Source organism: Passer domesticus, chromosome 12 (assembly GCF_036417665.1).
Source record: "Passer domesticus isolate bPasDom1 chromosome 12, bPasDom1.hap1, whole genome shotgun sequence".
Lineage (NCBI taxonomy): Eukaryota > Metazoa > Chordata > Aves > Passeriformes > Passeridae > Passer > Passer domesticus.
The window spans coordinates 18,753,876-18,779,165 of record NC_087485.1 but is presented as its reverse complement, the minus strand read 5'-3'; the positions used below and the strand labels follow the sequence as shown (position 1 = coordinate 18,779,165).

At 44.5% G+C, this 25,290-nt stretch overlaps 1 protein-coding gene and 1 long non-coding RNA gene across 2 annotated transcripts in view; one reads left to right on the top strand and one right to left on the bottom strand.

Annotated features, from left to right (window-relative positions):
- The first annotated feature begins 5,947 nt into the window (after positions 1–5,947).
- The window catches only part of LOC135279493 (transcription initiation factor TFIID subunit 4-like), a 146,813-nt gene continuing 127,470 nt past the window's right edge, over positions 5,948–25,290 (top strand). Inside the window, exons 1-4 of the mRNA XM_064386928.1 lie at positions 5,948–6,961; positions 10,578–10,750; positions 24,448–24,579; positions 24,789–24,998. Coding sequence (XP_064242998.1) covers positions 5,965–6,961; positions 10,578–10,750; positions 24,448–24,579; positions 24,789–24,998 — 1,512 coding nt within the window. The 5' untranslated portion in view covers positions 5,948–5,964. The remainder of the gene's footprint in view (positions 6,962–10,577; positions 10,751–24,447; positions 24,580–24,788; positions 24,999–25,290) is intronic.
- Positions 21,002–24,481, bottom strand: LOC135279496 (uncharacterized). Its single transcript, XR_010346724.1, has 3 exons — positions 24,369–24,481; positions 23,667–23,751; positions 21,002–21,525 (listed from the first exon to the last, which is right to left on the bottom strand). It is a non-coding gene; the product is annotated as an uncharacterized LOC135279496 (long non-coding RNA).

The following is a 25,290-nucleotide window of genomic DNA, read 5'->3' as shown; positions in this document are numbered from 1 at the left end:
GCCTGGCGCAGCTCGTGGGCGGTCACCGGGCAGGGACCGCGGCTTTGCTGGTGGGGTTTGGGGGTTTGAGGGGCCCGGGAAGTCCTGGGGATCCCCATGGGCAGTGGACAGCCGCAGGAGAAGCGCAGGAGCGGGGGGCTGGCGTCAGTTCGTGTTCCACGGGAATTCCCTTTTACTCTGCTCGGCGTCACATCCCGGCAGCCAGCGCTGAGCAGCACAGTCGTTGATGAAATCGTGACCAAAGTGTGGGACTAACCCTGGAAAAACACCCTTTTAGTACAAGTGAACACACACAAATACCTCACTATGTGATTGCACTTGATTTCTGCCCCTTAAGGATCACGACTGAGGCTTCTGTTGGAGGCCACGGTACTGCCTCAGCCCCCTGGAAACCACCACGACAAAGACCAGCTTCTGGAAAGGTGGCTCAGCTTTTGTTTCAGCAACTGGACATTATCCTGTCACAAAGATTTAGCAAGTATTCTGTTCAGAGTTGACCTCTGAAGCAATAACAAGCCAGACTTTTCCAGAAGGGGCCGGCAGGTGCCTCAGCAGGAGCCAGGCTGGGCTCTGGAAGCTTTGTGCCCGAGCTGAGCTGGCTGTAAAGCTTCCAGCAGGACTGGAGGGCCCAGGGAGCCTTACTGAAATTGCTCCCTGAAAGACTGTGAAGCAAAGTTCTGCTGTAAATGACTGGATAGACCCTATCAAGTCTGTGGGACACCACTGTTGAAACTCTGCATTTGTGCTCCAGCTCAAAGTAAAGCTTCTGTTTAGAGAAATAACAAATATTCTGTTACAAGGAAAGAGGCTGGTCTGTGGCTGAGTTTCATCTCTGTTGGAGGAGGTAGAGAGGTTTGTAACAGTGTAGAGGATCAGAATAGCCTGTGTTACACAGATATCCTGCTGAGAGGAGAGGAGAGGAGAGGAGAGGAGAGGAGAGGAGAGGAGAGGAGAGGAGAGGAGAGGAGAGGAGAGGGCTGGTGCACAACTTCCTAAAACTTCCTTCATCTGCCTCTCAAAACTGGAGATGGTTTTTATGGAAACACCCAGTTTAATGCCACAGTATTAGAAAAATGGACGATAAGATTTATTTCATAGTCAGGACTAGTTGCAGAACCACATGTCTACTTTCCATTCTACATTTACTGAATAAGAGTTCCAAGATCATGTAGTTAGAAGAGGAAATAGAAATGGACATTTCTTTGAGCTCGGTACGCAATAGATGAGCATTTCAGAAGAGAAATCAAATGGAAAACTGAGAGGGTTTATTTTTCACAGAATCCCAGGCTGGGTCAGCCTGGAGAAGCCCACAGGGGCTGCTCTGGTGCCACCTCCCTGCTCCAGCAGGGCCATCCCAGAGCACAGGGCACAGCAGAGTGTCCCTGTGGCTCTGCAATGTCCCCAGGGAGGAGACTGCACAGCCTCTCTGCCCCATCTGCTCAGGGCTGGCACTGCCCAGGGCAGCAGTTCTGCCTCCTGGGCAGGGGCAGCTCCTGGGCTCAGGCCCTGCCCGTGGCTCTGGGGCCGTGGCTGGGCCCGGAGCAGAGCCTGGGCCTGCTCTGCCCTCTGCACACAGGGACACACTGGGACACAGGGACACACAGACACACAGGGACACAGAGGGACACAGGGACAGACAGACAGACACACAGGGACACCCAGGGCTGAGGCCCCTCTCAGCTGTCCTTAGGCTGAACAGGCTTAACAGCCTTTTCTGAAACAACCTGTAAGTTTCTGGAAGAGACAAGTTGGCCAGAATGAACAACAAAACCAAAACAAAACCCAAAACAGACAATCAAAAAATTTGCACGAATGCCTAGGAATAGAAAACTACCCCCTTGAAACACTTAAGGGTTAAATTCTAACCCTCTTGATGACAAATATTCCTAAGTCTCACCATCAAGTCCTGCCTAGGTTATTAAACAAGTATTTACAATTAACTTTGCAAGCTCCAAAATTCCTATAAGCCATTTTAAAAATGAAATTCATTTGCAACTGAAGTACCTGAAACTAAATTTAGACATATTCTGCCTTCCAAGGCAGGGACACAGGTTTGGTGAGGGATCTAGAGCAGAAATCTTAGAGAGCCCAGCTGAGGCAGCTGGCAAGGGGCTCAGCCTGGAGAAATGGAGGCTCGGGGGCCCTTCTGGCTCTGCACAACTCCCTGCCAGGAGGGGACAGCCGGGGTTCGGGCTGTGCTCCCAGGAACAGGCACAGGAGCAGAGGGAACGGCCTCAGGTGGTGCCAAAGGAGGTTCAGGTTGGATATTGGGAAACATTTCTTCATGGAAAGGGGCTGTCAGGCTGCCCAGGGCAGACCCTCAGTCCCTGGAAGGAAAAACGTGGGTGTGGCACTTGGGGACATGGGTTAAGGGTGGCCTTGGCAGTGCTGAGGGAATCTTAGAGGTCTTCTTTAAACTACACCCATGCTGTTCCTAGGACAAGGACACCTCTTAGGACTCCATTCATCTCCGTGCTCTCCAATTTTTGGAGTTTATAATTTCTCTGCTATACTTAAAATGAGCAGCTGAAGGAATATTTTCATAGTATAAAGTGAAGTTCAATAACATAGATAAAGGGTTCTTGATTTTAACAAGTTGTCTCAAAATCTTATCTGAATTGGCAGGTAGCATTTTGATACTAAATTTAAACTAAGATGGTTAAATTGTATCTTTGAAGGCACTGAAAGTGTGTATTTGAGACAAACCCATGACATATAAGCAGGAAAATAGTGCTCCTTTCTAAGCATCTTCACTCCTGTAGAAGACAACAGATTACTTGTCCCTGTTCTCACTCCATGCAGCTGAACAGGGCAGGGGGCTTTGCTGTTATTAATATTTTATGTTACTGAGTTATTAATGACAAACTTGGGCTGTGAGCAGGGCACAGGCCTGAGCAGTGCTGAGAACTGAAGAGCAGCTCAACAAGTTCTGTGGTGGATTTTCTTTACAGGCAATTTTGAAACCATGGTTGGAAGTTAACTTTTCTGAAGACCATTCCCTACCTCAAACAGAAAATAATTCAGGAAAGACTGTATCTTAAAAGATCAGATGAGATGATTACAGTTTTTTTTTTTGTTTGTTTGTTTTTGGTTTTTTTTTGGTATTCTGCACATATATAACTCTGAAAAATGAAAGAGCAACAAATATATTCAGAAATGGTTTTTGTGATGAAATGCATGAAAATATTTGGAAAATATCTTTATAATAGAATGAATACAAAAGTTCAGAGAGATCCTGTACTTTACTAGAAGTATTTTTCCCTAGTAAAAGCTCAAGCCCAAAGGCAGTTTCAGCAACAATTTTATAAACATCCTTAGGTATGTCCTCACCTCTTGACTTGAAGGAAGTCCAGTGTGAGTCAGTATACATCATGTTTTTTAAATAAAACATTCTACTACACTTCTTTAATATCTGTGTTTTTATATATAAAATAGCTCAATTTAAAAGGACTGGACTGGGGAGAAATACAAATTAATATTTTACAGATTACCCACACAAAAATGTACATTCAAATTGTAATACTTGCCATTTTCTGTGTCCAGTCAGAAGGTAACTTTTAGCTTCTAAAGTTACAAAGCAATTCACTTTCTTCCAGGGTGGTTTTTATGGAAACACCCAGTTTAATGCCACAGTATTAGAAGAATGGGCAGTAAAATTTGTTTCATAGTCAAGACTAATTGCAGAATCATATGTCTAGTTTTCCATTCTCTTACAAAAACTCTGGAGATGGTCATATGCAAACGAAGTTCAGGAGCAACTAAGTGAGGACTGCATGGAATTTTCTCTGATAAAATCAATAAAGTCTGTGACTCATACAAAAGTAATATTGGAGAGATTTCTATTTTGTCCATCCCAAATAATTATTCTTTATATTTGTGCAATAGCAAATTGAATCTTAATATCTACTATGTTTTAATTAAACTTCCAGGTAGAAGCACTTGTTAAAAATCCAAATTTAATTTAGCTGTAGCACTCCACTAAAGCAATGCTCATTTTCTAAGCAAGTTTTTGATGTATAGATCTCTTGTGTACATTTAATGCTGCATTTCATAAACAGTGCTGTACTTTCCCATTCATGCACTGCACTATCTCCTGCTCATGCACCCTACCACGCCTTTGGACCCTCAGTATTTTCACTGGCGACTTTCTTGAAGAAATATGCACTGGTTCAATTCCGGGAGACATTTAAGCTTATCCCAATTAAACTGGTACAACCTATATTTAATGCATTTTCAAGGTGGTTTCTTTTGATTCATCATGAACTTGCTCGTAAAGGACAATCAGGAAAAACTACCCTGAATAAAAACGTAACCTCCTTTGAGAGGAAACAGAGCAGCCAGGAGCAGTTTGGTCCTGTGCCTCCAGTGAGTCATGCACGGCAGGACCGAGCAGATCGAGCCAGGACTGGAGAGGAGCTGAGCCAGCCCCGCTCCTTCCCACCAGTGCCTGCAGCAATTCAGTGTCCTTATCCACTGAGACACCTTTTCCAGGTTTTCGGAAAACCCTGAGAGATCACGAAACGAGGAATGATTCACCATTTAGACCGCAGAGCAGCCCCAGCACATCCCAGTTTGCAGGCACTGCTGCAGGCAGGCAGAAGCAGATCTGGAACCCAAGCTGCTGCCGGGTCACAAATCCATGGGTATCCCGTGTGTCATTCATACGAGAAGATGTTTTATTTGGAGGGTCCTCTCGAAGACACTGCCATTAGTTAAAACCCCTATGATTTAGGACCACTGTCTTTCTCTTAAGTTATGTCACAGTGTAAGGAAGCGCTGGTGGGAAAGGGGCACACAGGAGTGCGATAACAAAAGCGTTAGCAGCAAAATTAACAGCCTTGAATTTCCCGCGAGGATGCCGAGGGAGCAGCACGCCAGGGCAGCTGCTCTGGCGATGAAAAGAGCCTTATTTTTGTTTTCCAGAACCTCTGAAACAGCGGTAGGAAATTGTATCACTGCAGCCATTCTGCTCTGGCTAGGGCAGCAGCTGCGGATCCCGGTAACTGCAGGGAGGAGCAGTGCAACCGTGAGCTGTGCGTGCCTTCGGCTTGGGGACAGCACATCCCCGCTTTGGGACAGAGCGCCATCCCCGCTTTGGGACAGCGCACACACATCCCCGCTTTGGGACAGAGCGCCATCCCCGCTTTGGGACAGCGCACACACATCCCCGCTTTGGGGCAGTGCATACACATCCCCGCTTTGGGACAGCGCATCCATCCCCGCTTTGGGACAGAGCATAAACATCCCCGCTTTGGGACAGAGCATCCATCCCCGCTTTGGGACAGAGCATCCATCCCCGCTTTGGGGCAGAGCATAAACATCCCCGCTTTGGGACAGAGCATCCATCCCCGCTTTGGGACAGCGCATCCATCCCCGCTTTAGGACAGAGCATAAACATCCCCGCTTTGGGGCAGAGCACCATCCCCGCTTTGGGACAGAGCACCCATCCCCGCTTTGGGACAGAGCACCCATCCCCGCGGCGGGCCAGCCGGGGCGCTTCGCTCGCGTCTGCCGGCGGGACGGGACGCGCCGCCTCAGCGGGACGCGGCAGCGCCGGGCCCTGCGGACACCCGTGGCGGGGAGGCTGCTGCACACCCCGCGTCCGTCCCCACGGCACCTCCCAGCACCCGCTGCCGCCCGCGGCTTCCCCAAGGGCATCGCCACCCTCTCCCTGGGCGCGCTCCCGCCGAGTCACTCGGGCGGTCCCGGTGCCGGTTCCGGGCGCGCTCCCGCCGCCGTTCCGGTCCCGGTGCCGGTTCTGGGCGCGCTCCCGCCGATGTCCCGGTCCCGGTGCCGGGCGCGCTCCCGCCAGTGTCCCGGAGCCGGTTCTGGGCGCGCTCCCGCCCGGGCGGTCCCGTTCCCGCCCCGGGGCGGGGCGGAGGCGGTGGCCCCTCCCATGGTGCCCTGCGCGCGGCAGAGCACCGCGCATGCGCACGGCGCCGCCGGCTCCCAGCTCAGCGCAAGATGGCGGCGGGCGCGTCGGACCCACTGGAGGAGATGCTGCTCTTCTCCGAGGAGGTGGACGAGAAGGCGCTCAGCGACCTGGTGGGATCCCTGGAATCGCAGCTGGCCGGCGGCCGCGGCCCCGCCGAGCCGCCCCCGCCCAGGACCTCCGCCCCGTCCCAGCAGCCGCAGCAGGGGAGCCTGGCGGGGGGCAGCAGCCCCGGCCGGCAGCAGCACGGCCGCCCCGCGCCCGGGGCAGGGGAGGCGGCGGGGCGCCCCGGCAGCGCGGGGAGCCGACCCCCCGCCCAGGGGCCTCTCTCGTCCCCGTCTCCCCCGGCGGCGGCGGCAGCGGCGGCGGGGAGGGGAGCGAGTGTAAACAGTAGTAGTGTGCAGCAATCACATGGAGCGGCTCCCGGCGGCGGCAGCCCCGCCGCTCCCGCCCCGCCGCAGCCCGCCGCCCCTGCCCAGCCTGTCAACAACCATGTGGCCGCTGCAGCCGCCGCCGCCGCCGCGCGGGACGCGGGGAGCCCCGGCCCCGGCCCCAGCCCGCCCGCCGCCGACGGCGCGCCCGGGGCCGCGGGGGGCGGCGGAGCGGCGGGAGCGGCCGAGGGCGCCGCCGCCGCCCCCGCGCCGCGCCCCGGCCAGGCGGCGCCCAACGGGGAGGGCGCGGGGGCCCGGGCGGCCGCGGTGCCGCCCGTCAGCGGGCACGGCGGGGCCGCCGCCGCGCAGCCCCAGCCCGCGCCCGGCGCGCTGCCCGCGGGCACCGCGCTCGGCGCCTCCGCCAGCCCCGCGCCAGCCCCGCCGGCCCCGGGCTCGGCCCCGCCGGCCCCCGCGGCCCCCGCCGCGCCCAAGCCCGCGGTCACCGCCAAGGCGGGCGCTGCCCTGCCCGCCGCCCCCCAGGCCGTGTCGCCGCGGCCGGCGCTGGGCGCTGCCCCCCGCATCGTGGCCCCGCAGCTGATCGTGCGGCCGCCGCCGCAGACCACCATCCAGCTGCCGCCCGGCTTCACCATCCCGCCCGGTAAGTGCCGCGCTCCGGCATCGCCGCTCGCTCTAACCGGCTGCTCTCGGCCGAGGGCTTTTCTCTCCCTCCAAGCTGTCATGTCCCCGCTGCCCGGCGTCCTGGGAACCGGAGAAGAGGCACCTGTCTGAGGGCACCGTCTGACGGAGCGGCTGCCGCTAATTAGGGTGTAACTGGTACGGCTAATGCGGAGTAATTGCAGCTGTTGTTGGTGAGTTGCTGGTTTTGTCCTGGGGAGAGCGGCAGTCACGGTGAGTTACCCTGTGATGGTGTAGTTGGATCAGCGGATAAAAAGCTGGAGTGCACGCTAAGAATAACTATATGTGATGTAAAGGACTTTATCTTCTGCTTTACACTTGAAAGTCCTGAAAAGTTTTTCTGCTTGACAGAATAGTTTCTGCTGTGAACCAGGTGTTAAATGTGCGTAATCTAAAATTTATAATTTCGGTAACTGTGATAATATAATTGTTGTGTGAGGGTAGTCTTCGCATCACCAGATTTTATTTCCAACTCTGAAGCAATTCCTCTAAGTTTCTTAACTTCAATTATTAAAAATTTAAGTTCAGCAAGGTTGGTAGCTAACCAAAACAGTATCCCTTCATCCTCATGATTCCTACTCTTAACGTGTGTATTGTTTCATCTGAGGGGTACTGTGGTACGTAGATTTTCATGTTGCAAAAACTTGGGTATCTTCTGTCATGTTTAGGAGCTGATTTAGCATTTAAGCTAATTTTTTTTTCTTTCCTGTTACTATAAATAGCCTGTTAAGATGTGGACCTATCGATTTAGTCTGAGATAACTGAGTTCTTCCAACTTATTTCTTGAAATATTTGATATGTGTTAGCTAAGTAGAGCAGCAATGTTATGGTATAGTTGTTTGTGTCTGAGTGGAGTTTGAGTAGCTGTGTATTCAGCCCTAGTTTATGAAAAATCCTCCAGAATCTGCTGCTCCAAACATACAAATCTTGGTGGTTTCATGAAGACCCAACTAACTTGAAACAGATAAGTTGTGTTCTGACTGTGTGCCTTTAGCCTTTGCCTCCCTTTGTTAATGTGCTGAAGATTGCTCTGTGCAGATGATAACTCTGTGCATTGTAACTTTGCACACAGTTTCTGAAGTTCATTGTGTCAGTACTTTGATCTGTTACTTTCAAACTGAAGAGGGAAAACTGAGCCTTGGAAACAGTCTCATCCAGGATTTATAAAATGTTATGGAAATAATACACCAAAAAGTTCTAATTCAAATTTGTTTTATTACAGGATAGATGGAAATCCATTAAATTTGCATAAACATGAAGATAATATGTTCTAAAAGGAAATTATTCAGAAAACACAATGTTATTTTTGAGTTTTTAACTTAGTGGATAATTTATAATTAATCTGAAATTCCCATATAGCAAACTTCTATATAAAACAGAAATTTAGAGTCAGTTTTTTTGAGAAGAGGTTATTTTAGCAGATAATGCTCCTAAGTTGTATATTTCATCTTTATATGACTGACAGGAAGGTAAAATTAATCTCATCATTTAACTGGCTTCTAACTTGCACCAGCTGCTCAGTAACAGGAATTTGTCATCCTCCAAACTGAATTAAAATATAATGTTAACACATGAGCATTTATTTATTTATAGTAGTAATTGTGTCTGCAAATTTGATTGAGACTGTGTGGCACGTGTTTTAATTAATTTGTCATTTCCACTCAGTTTTTCTCTATTCAGAATTTGGTTTAGAAAATGGGAAGATAAATTAGGAACACACCTGTGAATCTCTGTAATGCAAACAGAACATGTATTTTTTAAAGTGTGGTAGGCATTATCCTATGAGGATTTTTATGTAAGGTTCACAGTGATGATCAGAGAAGTGATAACCCGTTTGGCCAGTTGGCATATTCAGGTGTCCAGATGGTTTAGGAATGGCATATACCAAATAGATCATCTGCTTGCAGGATTTTCTGCAAATGTAAACTGTGAAGCTTGGTGCTTAAATGGCTAATGGACCTTAAAAGTTACCTTTTAGATGAGTTTTTAATGAGTTTCTTTCAACTTTCTATTTAAATTACTCTTGGCTTTGAAAGAGAGTTATTACTATGGCTTTTGGATGTGGTCCTTGCTGTAGCTCTGTATGCTTGTTACCTTAAACTTTAATTTCCATGAGTGTTTAGTTCATAGTGGCAGAAATTTGCCTTCTGTTTGTGTTTGTAGCAGGAAAGGTTGGCTGGGAGCACCCAACTCTGTGAGTGAGGGCTTTTATGTGTGCTGCAGTTCTCTCACGTGTTCATCCCACAACTGGGATTTGGTTTTTCCATGTCAGACTGAAAGATTTTATTGCTGTAAGGCTCTGAAATCTGTTAGGATAGTGTTTGAATTTCTTTATCCTCAGGGTATTGTACAAACTGTGTCCCTTTAGCAAGGTGGTGTAACTGGGAAGTTAACAATTGAAATTGGATGTAAGCTGTTACCTTTAGAATTGGATATAAGATTTTGCCTTCTTCATTTTCCTTTGAACAGTTAAAAAAGTATATGAAGCAATTTGCACATAGAGAAAAGTTGTAGAAACAGTGTCTACTGACCCTGTTATCAGCAGTGACTTCACAGGTTTTTAGTTTTTGGTTCTCTAGTAGTTGCAGACAAGATGCTTCTCTGTTTATTTGACCTGTTGTATCCTATGTAGGTTAAATTATTAAAATGTATTCTGGAACTAACTTGGAAATTCTTTTTAATAATCTGTCTGGAGAGCTGCTTCTTAGTTCTGAGAACTAACTATAAGAAGAACATGAGTATGTGAAACTCCAGGATCCATGGATCAGCTTAGCCATTTTCTCCCTTTTTCTGACCTGCTGACTCCAAAATTTTGGGCACAGCTTGATGGCAATGGTTCTGTTGTGTAGAAGGCCTCTATTTGTGAGGTGTCTTACAAGAAAATAATCTGAAGAAATTATCATTTACTTCCAGAGTGTTAGAAAACACTTGCCAATTTTCTAAAGTTTTGCCCTGTGTGGTTGTGTGCTGAGGAATCGTGTTGGCTCTCTGGGCCTAGCAGTGTTTGGTGTTTAAACCACAGGCCTCTCAAAGTGGTGATGGTGGATTAATTAGATTAATTAGTGGATTAATATATTAATTTGTTAATGCTCAGTGTTAAGTAAATCTCAAATGTTGTATACTCAGAATACTGGCCAATATTTGCGTGTCCCCATACTGTTGCTTAGTAAAGCTCTTGGGTCTTTGTCCCCAGTATGCATGCACCCAATTGTTTTTCCAGCAGCTGCATTGTCCTTAGAGTTTACTTTTAATGAGTATTTATTTCTAATTTTGTTCTCCTAACCCTGACTAGACTGCTAGAAATCACTGTCCCCCAAACACTCCAGTGGCTGCTTTTTTTATCACTGCTTTCCATAAACTGCAGTTATTTAAATTCCAGACTGAATTGAGTCTGCTAGTGGGGGCTCCCTTTCTTCTTTAAAATAAAATCTCATGTTACACGAGTATCAAAACAAGATGCACTATAGGGAATAATGTGCAGTGCCATACAGGCCTTTACTCTGCATTCTGTGGTTAGGTAGTTGTGTGTGTTACCCTTGCTGTTCTTGCTGTGCAGTGACTGTCCTTGCCCTCCCCAGGGATGGTCCTGGTGCGCACGGACGCCGGGCAGCTCGTGATGGTGCCCCAGCAGGCTCTGGCACAGGCTCAGATGCAGGCCCAGGTGCAGACACAGGGACAGGGTCCTGCCAACATGTCACCCAGGCTTTCTGTGCCCACAACTGGCCCTGTTTTTCGCCTGTCAACAGCTCAGGTATGTCTGGTTGATTTACCTTTGGTGCATTGTGTCTTACACATTGTTACCTCATATGTTTCTGCAACTGTGCTTTCCTCTCTTTTTTCTTGTGAAAACAGGAAATACTTATTCAAGTGTAGTTTATTTTATGAGACCTAGGATTTTTTATTTTTTTTAAGGAAAAAATCTGCTTTAGAGAGTCTCTTAAGACTGTGTTCAGACTAAGAAAGCTCAGTCTTAGTCTGGGCTGTGTATCACTGGTTTAATAAGTGTCCCTTGCTGCTCTGAATCAGAGGCACTGTGATATCCCAGGATAGCTAAGTTTGCTGGACATTAGAACAGAGAAAGCCAATCACATTCTATCCCATATTTGCAATAAATTTAAAATAACTTTAAAAATATACTTTATTGAAAGGAAATATTTGATTCTTCTAATTTGCTTCTGGGTATGGTCTCTCTACGCTGACAGTTTTTCCTGTGTTGTGAGTACATTTCTCTTTTTCTACGGATTGATAGGATAGAGTGCTTTCCTGTCTCAAACTCATCAGTGGAATGAGTTTATTTGAACTTGGAGCTAATTTATTTTCTAGGGTGAATGTGAGGTGGTCTTATGTTTTTTGTTTTGGCTTGGTTTTGGTGTTTTGTTTTTGTGGTTTTTTTTTGTTTTGTTTTTTTTTTTAATAATTTCTTTGAAGGCTGCATTGGTTTAAAAGTTTGTAGAGAGGCAATTTAGTTTGGGGCCATTTAGGGCTAGAACTGAGCTATTTTACTAAAATGTGGGGGCAAAAATTATTTTACAAAAATGTGGATCTTATGGCACAGGGCTGCTGTGCCATAGCAATAAGAGGCAGAGTTTAAGGTAGTTTTGCCTAAGGTGTGTATTTGCAGAAGAGATAAGTAATTCTATGTGGAAAGATGAAAAAGATGCCTTTATAAATTTTTAGTTGTTGTAGAAGTTGCTTGAAATAAGTTCAGCATGTATTTCCCAATATTTATAATTTGATTACTTTCCCTTTATATGCTTTATGTATTGCATTGTGATTATAGTCTAAAAGCTTTTAAAGTTTAATTCAAAACTGAAAACAATGATAAACATTTCCAATGAGAAGTAAGCTGGAATAAATTTGGAGAATTGGAAATAGAAACATGAGGCAATCTATAAAAAACAGAGTAGCCAACTGGAATGTAAGTTTTAGAAGTGAGTGTAGCTCTGTCAGAAAAGACATCTCATAAAATGAAATGAAAAGCCTGGAAACACTTGGAAAAACTCTATGCTCTCAAAAGAGAGGTAAGTGCAGTATTGGATGAATTTGTTAAAGAACTTTGCAGAAAAGGTAGCCATATCATGTTTAAATTTGTGGTATCTGGAAGAATAAGATTTGTAGAAACCTTCAAAGAGAAATGTATTCCAGGAAAAATAAACACAGATAAGCCTGTGTTTGTTTACAGGTTTTGTTTTTTTTATTAGTTTGATGGCAACAAAATTGCAGCCAATTCCTGAATTTGTACATCTGTCTTTGGTTGTTGGGGCCTTTCTTTGCAAAAAAGTGCAGTCACTTCTTTGGTAATTACTACAAGCAGATGTTCTAGCAATGGCTCCTGAGACAAGTGCACAGTGTAAGTGCAAAACAGGTGTGTGGTGGGACTGCAACAAGAATGGGATCCAAGTCTCTTAGTTTTAGCTATTTTTCTTCTGTACTTATGTGGCTAGTATTAATTAATAGTGGATTAAAATTCAACATATAAGCATTCATAACAGATATTAACAAATTGTTTGTAATTTGAACGTTTCTGAGGAGTAATCTTTATTGCACATGGAAGGAAGTGTGCAGAAATGTAGACCCCCCTGCTTGGCCCTGGGTTCAGTCTGGAGTTTGGATCCCAGAGTTGTCCTTAAGATGTGTGCACAGCAAATGTAGATCATGTTGATCTCAGGCAGCTGTTCTCTACTTGTATGAAGCAGTTAATGTTGCACAAGGGGTGTAATCCTACTGGATGGATTTCTATAAAAATAAACCCGTGAGAATACTGCATGTTCAGGTGTTTGTAGAGTCAGCTGGAATCTGGAGGGGTTCAGGTATTAAAAAGTTGGGTTTGTTTTGTACAGGGTTGTGCACTGTAGATGTTCCTTTGTTCCTCTGCACTACCTGGTGCTGACACACTGCCTGGGAGCAGAGGAAGCCAGCAAGCCCTTAGGGATGATCAATATCTTGCAAGATGCAAAAGTTGGATTATTTTAGTGTAGGGGGATTAGAGTAATGATATTGTAGCTTGTCAGGATTCATCTCCTTTGAAAATCTTAGTGGTAGCTGCCCAAACTGTACTGCCTCGTTTCTGTATTTGTTGTAATTAACAGGGTTAAGAAATAATTAATATTACCCTTGGGAAATTTACATTGAATTTCCCTGACTCTGCATTTGATCTTCAGAGTCTTCTTTCATTGTGACATGCTTATGTTTTATATATGTTTGACCTTAGAATGGTCTTTAAAAATTGTGGTTGACAGCCTCTTAAAACAAGATTGTAAAGATATAAATTCTAAAGGTTGTCTAATAAGAATTAGACATGAGACTTATTTGATTAGGTGGATGGTTTAAAACCAGAGACTGTTAATTGTTTTTCCAGATGAAATGTTCAATGATAAATATTGTGCTAAGATTTTAGAAATGTCAGTTATTTGTTTGAGTATTCATTATAATTAGTTTATTAAGGGATCAAGTTCTAAAATAAAGGAAATTGTGTGTACTGAAAAATAATTTTTACAGGGAGTTTTTAATTAAGCTGTTTTCTTTCAGGATTTCTTTCTGGTGGTCAGAAAGCTGAATTCAGTGAATTAAAATTTCCAGAAGTTGTTTAGAATTAAAAATAAATGCGCTAGGTTTTTATGTATATAGAGTATGAATATTCTAGAGTCATGGTGTTCACTTTGACTGAAACACTGGAAAATTCTGGTGCCATTAGCTCAAGACACAATAAAAACATTAATTGCCTGAATGCTGCAAAGTATTTTGTGAGATCGATGAACATGCCAGGCTATGGAGTTTTAACCTTTCTTTCTGATTCTAGTGGGATGGTTAGTATTTTACTGTATAGAGCTCAACTTAATTATTGCATCTTTATTCAGTTATTTTAAGATAGCTTTATTTGGATTACAATGCAGAGTGCTTAAATTTGTAGAGCTTAGCACTGTATTTTAGTCACTGAGTTTGCATTTTACCCTTCTTTTATCTATGCAGAAAGTCAGCATGGGTGGTAGCTTGCAGTCTGCCTTAAGGATTCTAGGAAAGAATATCTTATGAACAATGTATCAGAAAAAGACATGGCCTTCATACTTTATGGGTATTGGGGTTACTGTTCTGCAGACTGTCCTAATTTTTAGCCTGTGTCAGGTGTCACAAGTTACTCAGCTTAGTGATTGTTTTCAGAGTTCATTTTTTGTTTATACACTTCAAATAATTATTGTGGTGAGAAAGTCTGTTGTGAGCTATACAGCTAGATGTAAAATACAGGCTATTAAATGCCAAAGAAATTGTAAAAGCTGGCAGTTACTTTTGGCAACTCATTAAGAAGTGTTGTAAGTGCTAACTGGAGAACATAAAATGGATTTGGAATTACTTTTTTAAAACTAGAAGAAGGAGTGTCTGAAAAACTCCCAAGTGTTCATCTAAAATTGAAAGCTCTTTGGTTCTCTCCCCTTGACAACTGTGTAATTTCTCCACTTTCAAAAAAGGAGGGGAAAATAAGGCAATGTTTTAAATGTTCTGAAATAAGATCAACTTGGTCAATACATACAGATCTGTTCAGATTCTAAACCCCTTCTGCAGCCTGGGTACTACAGCAAGCTTTTTCTTTCCATACCCAGGGCTGTCACTTGCTCACAGGTATTTTGGAGGAAGATGAACCAGGTTTTCCCTGAAAATTCCTCTAACTTCAGCAGCTGGGTGGTATCCAGGACAGTATGTGAGGAAGGAGCCACCTTTCTCTGGGACGATGGAAGCTGCTGAGACAAGGAAGGTGTAGTGTGTTTTCCTGAGGGATTGCTGTAAGGGCTGAAGTAAAGGCCTTCCTTAAAGACAGTGGCTCTGTCCTTGCCTGTTCTGTTCTTGAAGGTTCAGAAGTTGAATATCTGTATACAGTAGTACTTACCCCTGGGGGGAATTGATAGAACCACCCCTCTTCCCTTCCCAAGTTTAAAAAAAGTTGTGTTTGGATTTCAGTGCCAAAGCCAAGAGTTCAGAAAGACTGAGTTCCCACATTGCTGTGTCCTGTGGGTGTGCAGTGGGTTCCAGTCCCTCCATGATGAATGCTTCAGCTGGGCACTCAAGGCACAGGATGGAGTTGCACAGCACACTTAAATCTGATGGTTTTTATTCTTTGATTGCTTGGATTTGCTATTTAAGTTGTTTGACTTCTGCTGTTTATAGTATCTGTGTTGCTTTTTGCAGCTTTTAGGAGTAGAGGCAGATGTACAGCTTGGGTACACTTTTGTGTTAGATTCTTGGGAGAAGAGAGGCAAATCCATTTTGAAAGGAAGACTTGGGTTCTTCTTGACTCTTAGGTGGGGTAATCTTTGATTAGACATTTAGTTATGCTCCTCCTAATTGCTGCTGTGTAAAGCATAAATAAAATCTGATTGCTTCCATTCTTAGTGGGATTCTGGAAAACTGGCAGTGGGGATAAGCACATGCTTTGTAGGGAGGGTCTCAGCTGGGTCAGTTGAGGCTGAGCTGGGAGGTGCTGGGCTGTGGCACTGTCCCAGGAGGGTGATGGTGTCTGCAGCACAGAAGAGCCCTGGAACACCTCCAGCCTGAGAATCAGAGCCTGGGAGTACCAGCAGTGCAGGCAGCAGGGACTGAGAGATGCATTTGATATTTTAATGATCTTTTCCATTTACAGTCTTTCTGGTATCTTTAAAATATTCAAGTAAAACATGAGTATGTGCGATTGCACCAAATAGCAGTTTTAATTTATTTCACATTATAAGATTGCATAGGATTGTAATGGGAGTGTTAATGGTTGGACTCATTGACCTTTGAGACCTTTTGCAACCTAAATGAATCTACAGTTCTGTGATATGAACTACTCTTAGCTGCAGTTTTTCTCTGGTGTTTTGTTTAGAGAAAAATTGCATCATTCTCAGGTATATTAAAAGTATTTTTCATATCAGTACAGCTACAAGAGGCTTGCTTGTTTTTTTTTTTAATTGGTATCTCAGGGTTTACATGGGAATAGTTGGTCTCCCTGAGTATTATAATAATCTTTGGAAGCATTAAAAACTGCAAGTTTGTTGTACTGTGAAAGTAATAATGTGCATCTTTTGAAAAACATTATTTGGATGCTTTTGACTTAGCTGTGCATAATTTTAATTTAACTGTTTTCTCTTTGTGATTTCACTTTTCATTTGACATTAATTCTAGCTGAATATTAATAATTTTTTAATGTTGCCAAAATTTAATTAGCTTTAGAATATTAGCTAAGGTACAGATTTTTAGGAAACAAGTAATGATTTTTTGGAACTTAAATTGATCTTAGAATTCTGCTCTGGATTCTTGTACTATCAGCAGCTCAAACTGTGTGGGTTTGCTTGCTCTTCTATATTCTTCAGAGATAAATAAAATTCAGAAGTCTTCTAAAAGTGGTTATTAGATTGCATTAAATTTTTGCCTTCATATCTTGTTTTGAATTTTAGACTTGTGAAATTGTGAAAAATAGGGAGGTGCTGCCATCTAGTTTTCCTTTGCTATGTTTCTTTTGTTTATCTGCATTTTTCATTTGTACACTTTATGGCGTTTCATGCCTTTGATGTGTTTTTTACTGGCTTTAAATATCTTAGTACCCAGGTGAGCTTACATTCATAACCAAATAGCAAAAAAAGTTGCTTATTTCAAATTATTTTTAGTTGCAATTATTTTATGTCAGTGACAAAATTAAAGTGCTGCTGTAAACTAAGAATATAAAGTGAATGTCATACAGGAAAGACCAGTGTTAGCCTGACCCATAATATTTTATTTTGGAATATCTGTTATTGGAACTTTAGAGCAGGTGAAAGAGTATATATTGGAGTTTTCACGTGACTCCTGCTGAAAATGGATTTGGCTTCAGAGTTTATGAATGTTTTTGTTTCAAGTTTGATTCAAAATGAGTTTTTCATTACTAAGTTTTTTTTGTATATTTTTAGTGATCAGAAAAGGCAGTTATGTGTGAATTTCGATGGTTTAGTGTTTTGTTTTCATTGTCTAAATGGCCTGATACTTTTTTTTTAAGAAAATGACAGTTTTTTCTAGCTTTCTTTTTTCTTGCTTTAGGCATTTTTCTAATTCTACTCTTTGAATTGGAAGTTTGTAATGAACTTTACTATTTTGTTTTCTGTGTTTTGATACTCACTTTCTGTTAAGTTTCACTTTGCCATCTGTTTTTAAAATGAAAAACCCCAGGTTTTTTGAGGGTGTGCCAGGCACTGCATCCCCTGCTCTGGCTGAGCCTTGTTTTTGCTGTGGAACAGGCTCTGAGCAGCAGCAGCTCAGCTGTGCCTTCCCTTGGTGCTGGGGCAGTCTGGGCCTGGCTGGTGGCTCCCAAGCTGCTCTTCTTGCTAAATCAGTCTTGCAAATCTGGGATTGGTCTGGTCATACACTTAGGCCTGGGTTTTCAGCATTGTTTGTATTTTTATGGCAGGTTTGGTATTTTTTCTCACTTATTTATTATTATTGATTCTTGTTTTTCTTTCTGTTTTCACATTCTTTCTGCTTTTCCAACAAATGCTTATTTTTACTCTTTGCAGAAATTTTAAGCAGATAGATAAATATTTGTTGTTGCTAAGGTGCACTACTATTATAATCAGATAAACTATTCTATACTATTTTTGTGTTGATGGTTTTTTGGCTTCTTTGCAGTGTTCTGGAGTATACATTTGTGGTAGTAGGGCAGGTGGGTTGGGAGGTCAGAGAGAGTAAGAAATGTGTGTTCCTTGCTGTGCTTTAGTCACAAAACTATTTTCTTCTTTTCCTTCACAATGAGTGATTCTTTTCTGTATTAAGCAGACAATAGGTTTTCAGTACTTAAAAATGATACTGTTTACATTTTTGTAGCATTGACACAGCTCTAAAACTTAGAAAACACTCAAATGTTAGTAAGGCTGTAAATTTAAACTTGCAAAGATTAGGAAGTGCTCTAAAGGAGGTTCCTGAGCACTGTCACAGTGTCTGCCATGTGCATGACCACATATTACTGTGATTTTTAATTTCTACTGTGTGTAGGCTGGACAGTCCTAATTAATGAAGATTTATATAACATTTTTTCCACTGGCTGTTTCAGGCTTACTTGTTGCCCCCCTCTGCAGTGGAATTAATAGCCAAGCAGGTTTTTTTGTGAAGCTTATCCCTGTAACAACTTTCTCAACAATGCAGTTAAGGGGATTACTAGCCTCCTTTTGTAAGTAGGAAATGGAGCCTAATTGTCTCTATTTTAAACATGGAATGAGAAATGCTGGTTAATTTATTGTGTTCAGTTTGACTTCATTGCCTTCAGTTGCAGCCATGGCCACTCCTGGTCACAAACTCCATGTTTCAAGTTGGGCACTCATAAACACATTGGTTTAATACAATAAGAGTATGATTTAATACATAAGAGTATTGATTACAATGGATTATCTGTATTTGCAGGCAGCACTAAGGACTAGAGGCAGGAGTAGAATCCCACTGAAGTGACAAAATTCAGCTGGTTTTTATCCACCAGATATTTTGGATGAACCCTAGTGATTGTAGGAGGACCAGCCACTTGACCAGAACATGAGAAAGTGCTTTAATAAGTATTTGCTTCAGCATTAGGGGTTTTGGACTTAGAGCCCCAATTTCTGAGTTTTCTCTTGTGGCACCAAACTCCTCTGCCTGTCCTGTGTAATTGCCCCAGTGTGTTCCTGCCCTGTTACCCAAAGGGACACTGTGCACGTGAGGAGCAGAGCAGCATCTCCCTGCTTGGGTTCTGATGCTCCACTCACTCAGTGACACTGTGGTGGCAGTGAAGGTTCTGCCTCTGCTCTCTGACCTTTTAGAGATGCTGTTTCCAGTAATTGTCTGTAACTGTGTGCAGATTAGGCTTTTAAAGGGATAGTACTTTGGGTCAGTTTTGCTGTATTTTTACTAGCCTGAAAAAAACCCAAACCTCTGATAAAATTTCTCTGCATCTGCCATTGAAGTGGCTATTGATATGAACTGGAACCAGAGGAACTGAGAGGCAGTCAATCAGCTTGTGGACTTTCTCTATGAACTCTTGAGAAGTTTCAGTCTCGGGAAGCAGAGTTTGCTGATGGGGAGCATTTAATGGATTAATAGCAGTTCAGGCTACAGCCATGGCTGTAGAAAGGTTGTATGAGTTAGTTACTAAAAAATTATGTGGTAATTGACCCTGGCTGGACACCAGGTGCCCACCAGAGGCTCTCCATCCCTGCCCTCCTCAGCTGGACGAGGAGAGAAAACGTAAGGAATGTCTTGAGAATCAGGATAGAGATCCCTCACCAGTTACTGACACAGCAAAACAGGCTCGACTGGGGGGAATTAATTCATTACCAATCAAATGAAAACTAAATCTTAAAACAGCTTCTCCTCACCCCTCCTTTCTTCCTGGGTTTAACTTTATTCCCAGCTTTCTCCACCTCTGCCCTGAGTGGTGCAGGGGGATGGGGAATGGGGGCTGTGCTCAGCTCATCCCAGGCTGTCTCTGCTGCTCCTTCCTCCTCAGGGGAAGGGCTCCTCACATCTTCCTGTGCTCCAGTGTGGGGTCCCTCCCACAGGGGACAGTGAGCTCCTTGAGCTTCTCCAGCCTGAGAGCTTCCCATGGGCTGCAGTCCTTCAGGAGCTGCTCCAGCCTGGTCCCTTCCCATGGGTGCTGTCAGTCCTGGAGGAGCTGCTCCAGCCTGGTCCCTTCCCATGGGTGCAGTCAGTCCTTCAGGAGCTGCTCCAGCCTGGTCCCTTCCCATGGGTGCAGTCAGTCCTTCAGGAGCTGCTCCAGCCTGGCCCCTTCCATGGGTGCAGTCAGTCCTTCAGGAGCTGCTCCAGCCCAGGTCCCCTGTGGGGTCACAGCTCCTGCCAGCAAAGCTGTTCCAGCTTGGGCTCCTCTCTCCACGGGGCCCCAGGTGCTGCCAGGAGCTGCTCCAGTGTGGAGTTCCCGGGGTCAGAGCCCCCTTCAGGCACCCCCTGCTCCCGTGTGGGGCTGCAGGGGCTGGGGGGGATCTCTGGTCCCTGCTGGAGCCCAGGGCTGCAGGGGATGGATCTCTGGTCCCTGCTGGAGCCCAGGGCTGCAGGGGGATGGATCTCTGGTCCCTGCTGGAGCCCAGGGCTGCAGGGGATGGATCTGTGGTCCCTGCTGGAGCCCAGGGCTGCAGGGGGATGGATCTCTGGTCCCTGCTGGAGCCCAGGGCTGCAGGGGATGGATCTCTGGTCCCTGCTGGAGCCCAGGGCTGCAGGGGGATGGATCTCTGGTCCCTGCTGGAGCCCAGGGCTGCAGGGGGATGGATCTCTGGTCCCTGCTGGAGCCCAGGGCTGCAGGGGGATGGATCTCTGGTCCCTGCTGGAGCCCAGGGCTGCAGGGGGATGGATCTCTGGTCCCTGCTGGAGCCCAGGGCTGCAGGGGGATGGATCTCTGGTCCCTGCTGGAGCCCAGGGCTGGGGGGGCACAGCTGCCTCTCCCTGGGCTGCACCCCAGGCTCGGGGGAAGCTCAGCTCCAGCCCCTGGAGCAGCTCCTGCCCCTCCTGCCCTGCCCTGGGCTTTGCAGAGCTGCTCCTGTCCCACATCCTCCCTGCTCTCAGCCAGCTGCAATTCCAGGGGGATTTCTTCCCCCTTCCCAAGTGCTCCCCGAGGTGCTGCTGCTGTCCCTGAGGGGCCCAGCCTTGGCCAGGAGTGGGTCAGTCCTGGGGCTGCTGGAATTGGCTCTGTGGACACAGGGGAAGCTTCTGGCAGCTTCCCCAGAGCCACCCCAGCACCAAACCTGGCCAGGCCAGCCCAGTGCAGGTGAGCTCCCAGATTTGACCTTTAGCTTATGCTTCTGCCAGTGTCTATGATCCCACTTCAGTTTCTCTTTGTTAAACAGTGCCCTTGATTGTTTGAGGCATCTCAGATGGTGTCTTAGCATGGTCTGTTGACTTTATAAGAAGTCTTCTAGATTAATGATTAGAAGTAAAATTTAATTTAATTTCAGATTTTGTAAACTTAAATTCAGACTTAAAGATCTTATGAAATTTGAATTTTGCATAACACTTAGTGAAGCCATTTGTTGGAAGATGTAAAGAGGTTTCACAATCTGTATTGTGGAAAAACTTGGCTTTTGTGTTAGTGTTTGTTCGAATGTGATTGGGGTATTTTCTTATTTTTGGTTGATAGTGGCCAAGTTTATTGACACGAATGATCATGAAAAATGTATGGAACTTACTTGTCAAAAGTGGGCTCTAGTTCAGAGCCTGTGCTGCTGGTACCTGGAGGCTTGGTCTGTAGGTGGTTTTATAGTACAAAATACAAGTGCAACCCAAACGTGCTCCCAAGGATTTGCATACTAACCTCTGACAGTTTGACTTCATTTGATAAAGCTGTGAATATGCAATACAGTCTCTAAAATTGGTACAGTCCTGCCTTTGCAGTGGTAAATAATCTTTGGTTATTTTGATTGTTTTCTCCATATTCAAGTGGCTTGCTTTTTCAGATGCAGCCTTGTGTATTCCTTGAAGTGCAGAGACAGCTTGTTTTTGCACAGCAGGTACAGTGGATTCTCTTCCAAGCTTTGCCTCCCTTTTCATGTGCCCAGAGCTCTGGGGAGAAGGAAAGTAGAGAATGTTGTTCAAGGAGTGAATTTATAGGACAGAGAGTTTTCCTGCGCTTTGAACAATTCCAGTGTGCTCTGACAGCCTAAGTGGAAGTGACTTGTTGCACCCTCAGTCACTTGGTTACCTGTGTGACTGGGGCAGGCAGAACAAACCTTGGGACCCCCACTCTGAGCTGTCCCTCCTGAAATCCTGCTTTCCCTGTAGCACTGTGCTGTGTGGACACAGCCAGCTCAGCTCTGTGTGCAGATGCAGCCTCCAGTGGCCATCAGCAGCAGCTCGTTGACTGTGCTCATTCATGGGCTCGCTTCCTGCCTCTCAGTGTCTGAGTACAGGGCAAAAGGCTCTTCAGTGTTGCTTCTGTGTATTTAGGGAATGTAAAAACATCTGATTTATCTAATAAAAAACAATAGTTGTATTTGAAAATGTATTTCTTTCTAACTCTTCTGGTAATTTCAGAATTTAGTAGCGTCCTACCAACCCTCAGCAGCTTTTCCTCAAGGAACATCATGAATTCTTTTAGATTCTTCCAGTAGGAACTTGACACACTGGGTTGTGATTTTTTGTTAAAATAATGTTGATAATTTTTGTTTTCTCTTTGACATAGTTCTCATGAGATCTGTTTACAAGTTTCCTTCATAGAAAACACAGCTTTTTCTTTCTGAGTATTTTTTATCAGTTCTCAAAGCATTCATGTTGGGAATCCTTTGAGTATCTTCTGGCAAACTTGTAGCTGTCACTTGAAGATCATTTTCATGATATTTAAGAATTTCTCCAGGCTAGTTCCTTGTTATGTTTCTCATCCCTTCATTTCAGACTTACCTTTTAACCCTTCTAAATTTTGGATCCACATTAATAAGCCATTGCATTACTTTATTTGCAGTTGTCTGGTGGTGAGGGATTTCTTCATACCCAGCACTTCAGTAGATTTTACTGCCATTTTCTATTAAAGGCTTTTGTCACTATTGATTTTTAAAACCAAAGGGTGAATTTAGTTTTCAGGTTTCACAGTTGACTGCTGAGGTCTGGCACATGGGAATACATTCTTAGTTGGGCATTGTAATAGTGAAAATTTATATTTTAATTATGTGCAGTTTTATTTTCAAGTATGTTGCTGAGATGAATAATGGGCATTTATTAGCTGAGAAAAATTCTCTAGCTCTCAGTCTCACTCTGTATTTGTGGATTTCTGGCTGCAGGTCTTGCCTGGAAGCTAGTAGCTGCCAGAAATGCCTCTGGTTTTCTGCTTTTTTGCTAAATCCTCACTTCTGGAAGCCCAGACTGATAAAGGGGCAGATATCACAGGCATGCTATGTTCTTAGGCTGGAAACTGATTATAAGCAAGTGAATAAGATACACAATATTTATATTTGAAATGCAGCACTCATTGGATAGATATAATTTCATTCAACCAGTATTAAAATACTTGGTCATTTTTATAACGAAGAAAAGAGGTGTAGGGTGTTTAAAACAGAATAAGCTTTATGTGGTCCTTCTTACAAAAAAACAGATAATTCTGCCTCTTCATGATGATGTTGTTTATTGTCTCCAGGCTATCTCAGGATGGAAGGCATCCCTAGTCAAGATTTTAAAAATCTTGAAAGCTATACAAACAAAAAAAAGGGGTTTGTTCAGATGTCAGGTAGATTTATTTGATTTGTTTTCTTTCCTCCTTTTTTCCCCCAAGTAGAGAAGATTGATATCCAGTAGATGATGTTGCTGGACTGATTTGTAAGGAGTCCTTGGGGCTTTGAATGTCTGCCTGGGCTTCTGTTCCTTTTGGAGATATTTTAGAGTACACTAGATGTTCTTTGGAGAAGTATTTTATGTAAGGTTAATAGACAATGTAAGAATCTAAAATAAGCAGTTTTTGATAAAATATGAATTTTAGAGACATATTAATTAAAATTTAAATCAAGGAAAACTAGTTTTATCTTGTGAGAAGCAACATCAGCCATGATTTATACTCTATCCACTTAGAAAATTTGTCGTTTTCACGTGTGTGAATGCAAATCTTAATAAATGCAAGTTATAAGACACCAGTGTGGCCTCCATTTTTAGTAATGTGTGTTCTCATTTTGTCATAATTGCCATATTGTGTGATGCATTTAGTTTATAATGGTATTTACCTTCCTGCAGAATTAAGTAACTTCTCTGGAGACATTTTTTAATTGCTGAATCTTGTCCTTTTGTAAGATGGCAAGAGATTTCAGTCTTGCAATGAAAGTAAATCACAAAGTAAGTAATATGATTGCTAAAAAAGATAAATTTCCTGAGCTATAGAATGTACTACTGCCTGAAAGGTTGTAGGTCAGTTGTTTTCCTTTGTGTGCTCTTCATATTGCAGTTACTGTCTGGTTACAGAGTCTGTGTTCTGTGACAAAGGCTCTCCCAGTGCTTAGATTTCGTTTCTCTGCAAGTTAATTTCTATATAACCCAATCTGAAATTATTTTAAGAATATTTTTCTGCTTTCTAAATTTTCTGCCCATATTAATTTTCATAAAGAAAAAGCACTACAACAGGCCCATAAATACCAAGAGGACCAGTATGTGTTACTGGCAATGATAAACTCAAATATTGATGGATACTGACATGTAAATATTACAGCTGAATTAATGCATCAATATAACATCAATTTTTTTGCAGGTCACATTTGTTTTTTCTAATCTTTTCCATATATCTGTACGAGTAATAGCTTTCAGAAGAAATACTGCAAAGCTGTCACTGAACATGAGAAAGCTGACTTTTCCAGTATTTGTGAATATATATAAAAGCATATTACTAGGTTTGATTTTTTTTTGTTCACAGTATTAATAATGATTTTTCTTACAATCAGTATTATTGAAAAGCCTTGGAGATCAAGTTACTAAGGAGAATAAAAAGTAAAACGCTCTTTTTTCCTCTGTCAGCAGCCAACGTCCGTGGCCGCCTCCAGCGTCCGCCTGGGCCTGCCGGTGCCAGCCAAGGTGGTGCCATCCACAGCGGCGCCCGCCAGCGCCACGGCCACGCTGCCTGCGGGGGCCGTGCTCTCACACACCACGGTCAGGGTGGGGACACGGGGGCAGGGAGGGGACGTCCGGGTGCCTGCATGGAGGGGTTCTGCCCCGGGAGGGTGGGAGGCCCAGCGGGATCCCTGGCAGTGCCCGAGGCCCGGCTGGGACAGGGCTTGGAGCGGCCTGGGATAGGGGATCTGGATGAGCTTTTTTTTTGGAAGTGAAAATTAATATTTTTTAATATAAAACATTAATAGGTGTCAGTAGCCACGACAAGCGCTCAGAATCTGTTCAAGACAACGGCAGCAAGTGGGAGTTCAGCTCCTCAGCAGGCTGCGGTGCTCAGCGGCGCCCAGGGCCCCGCGCAGCCCCGGCTGCCGCTGCCCCCTCACACGGCAGCGCAGGTGCCCGCACAGCCCCTGGTCATCCCCAGCTCGCCCGTGCCTGGAACCACCGTGGTGTCGCAGGCAAGTGGAAACATTGTTGTCTTACTGCTTTGGGAACTCCTCCCGTGTGTTCAGAAGCAGGAAGAGCTTTTTCTTCAGGCAAGCATGTATCCCCTGATGGGACAAATACTTGGCAAACAGGAAAAGCCTTCCCTGGTTTCAGCCCAATGGGGGATACAAACGCTGGGAGGGAGGAAGAACACTTGTGGTCAGCTCTCCCCACCTGCCATGCATGTGGCACTGTGAAAGACAGCTCTGTTCCTGCAGCCAGAACAGTCCTTTGGTCTATGGACTGTCCTGCTGCTGAGCCTCA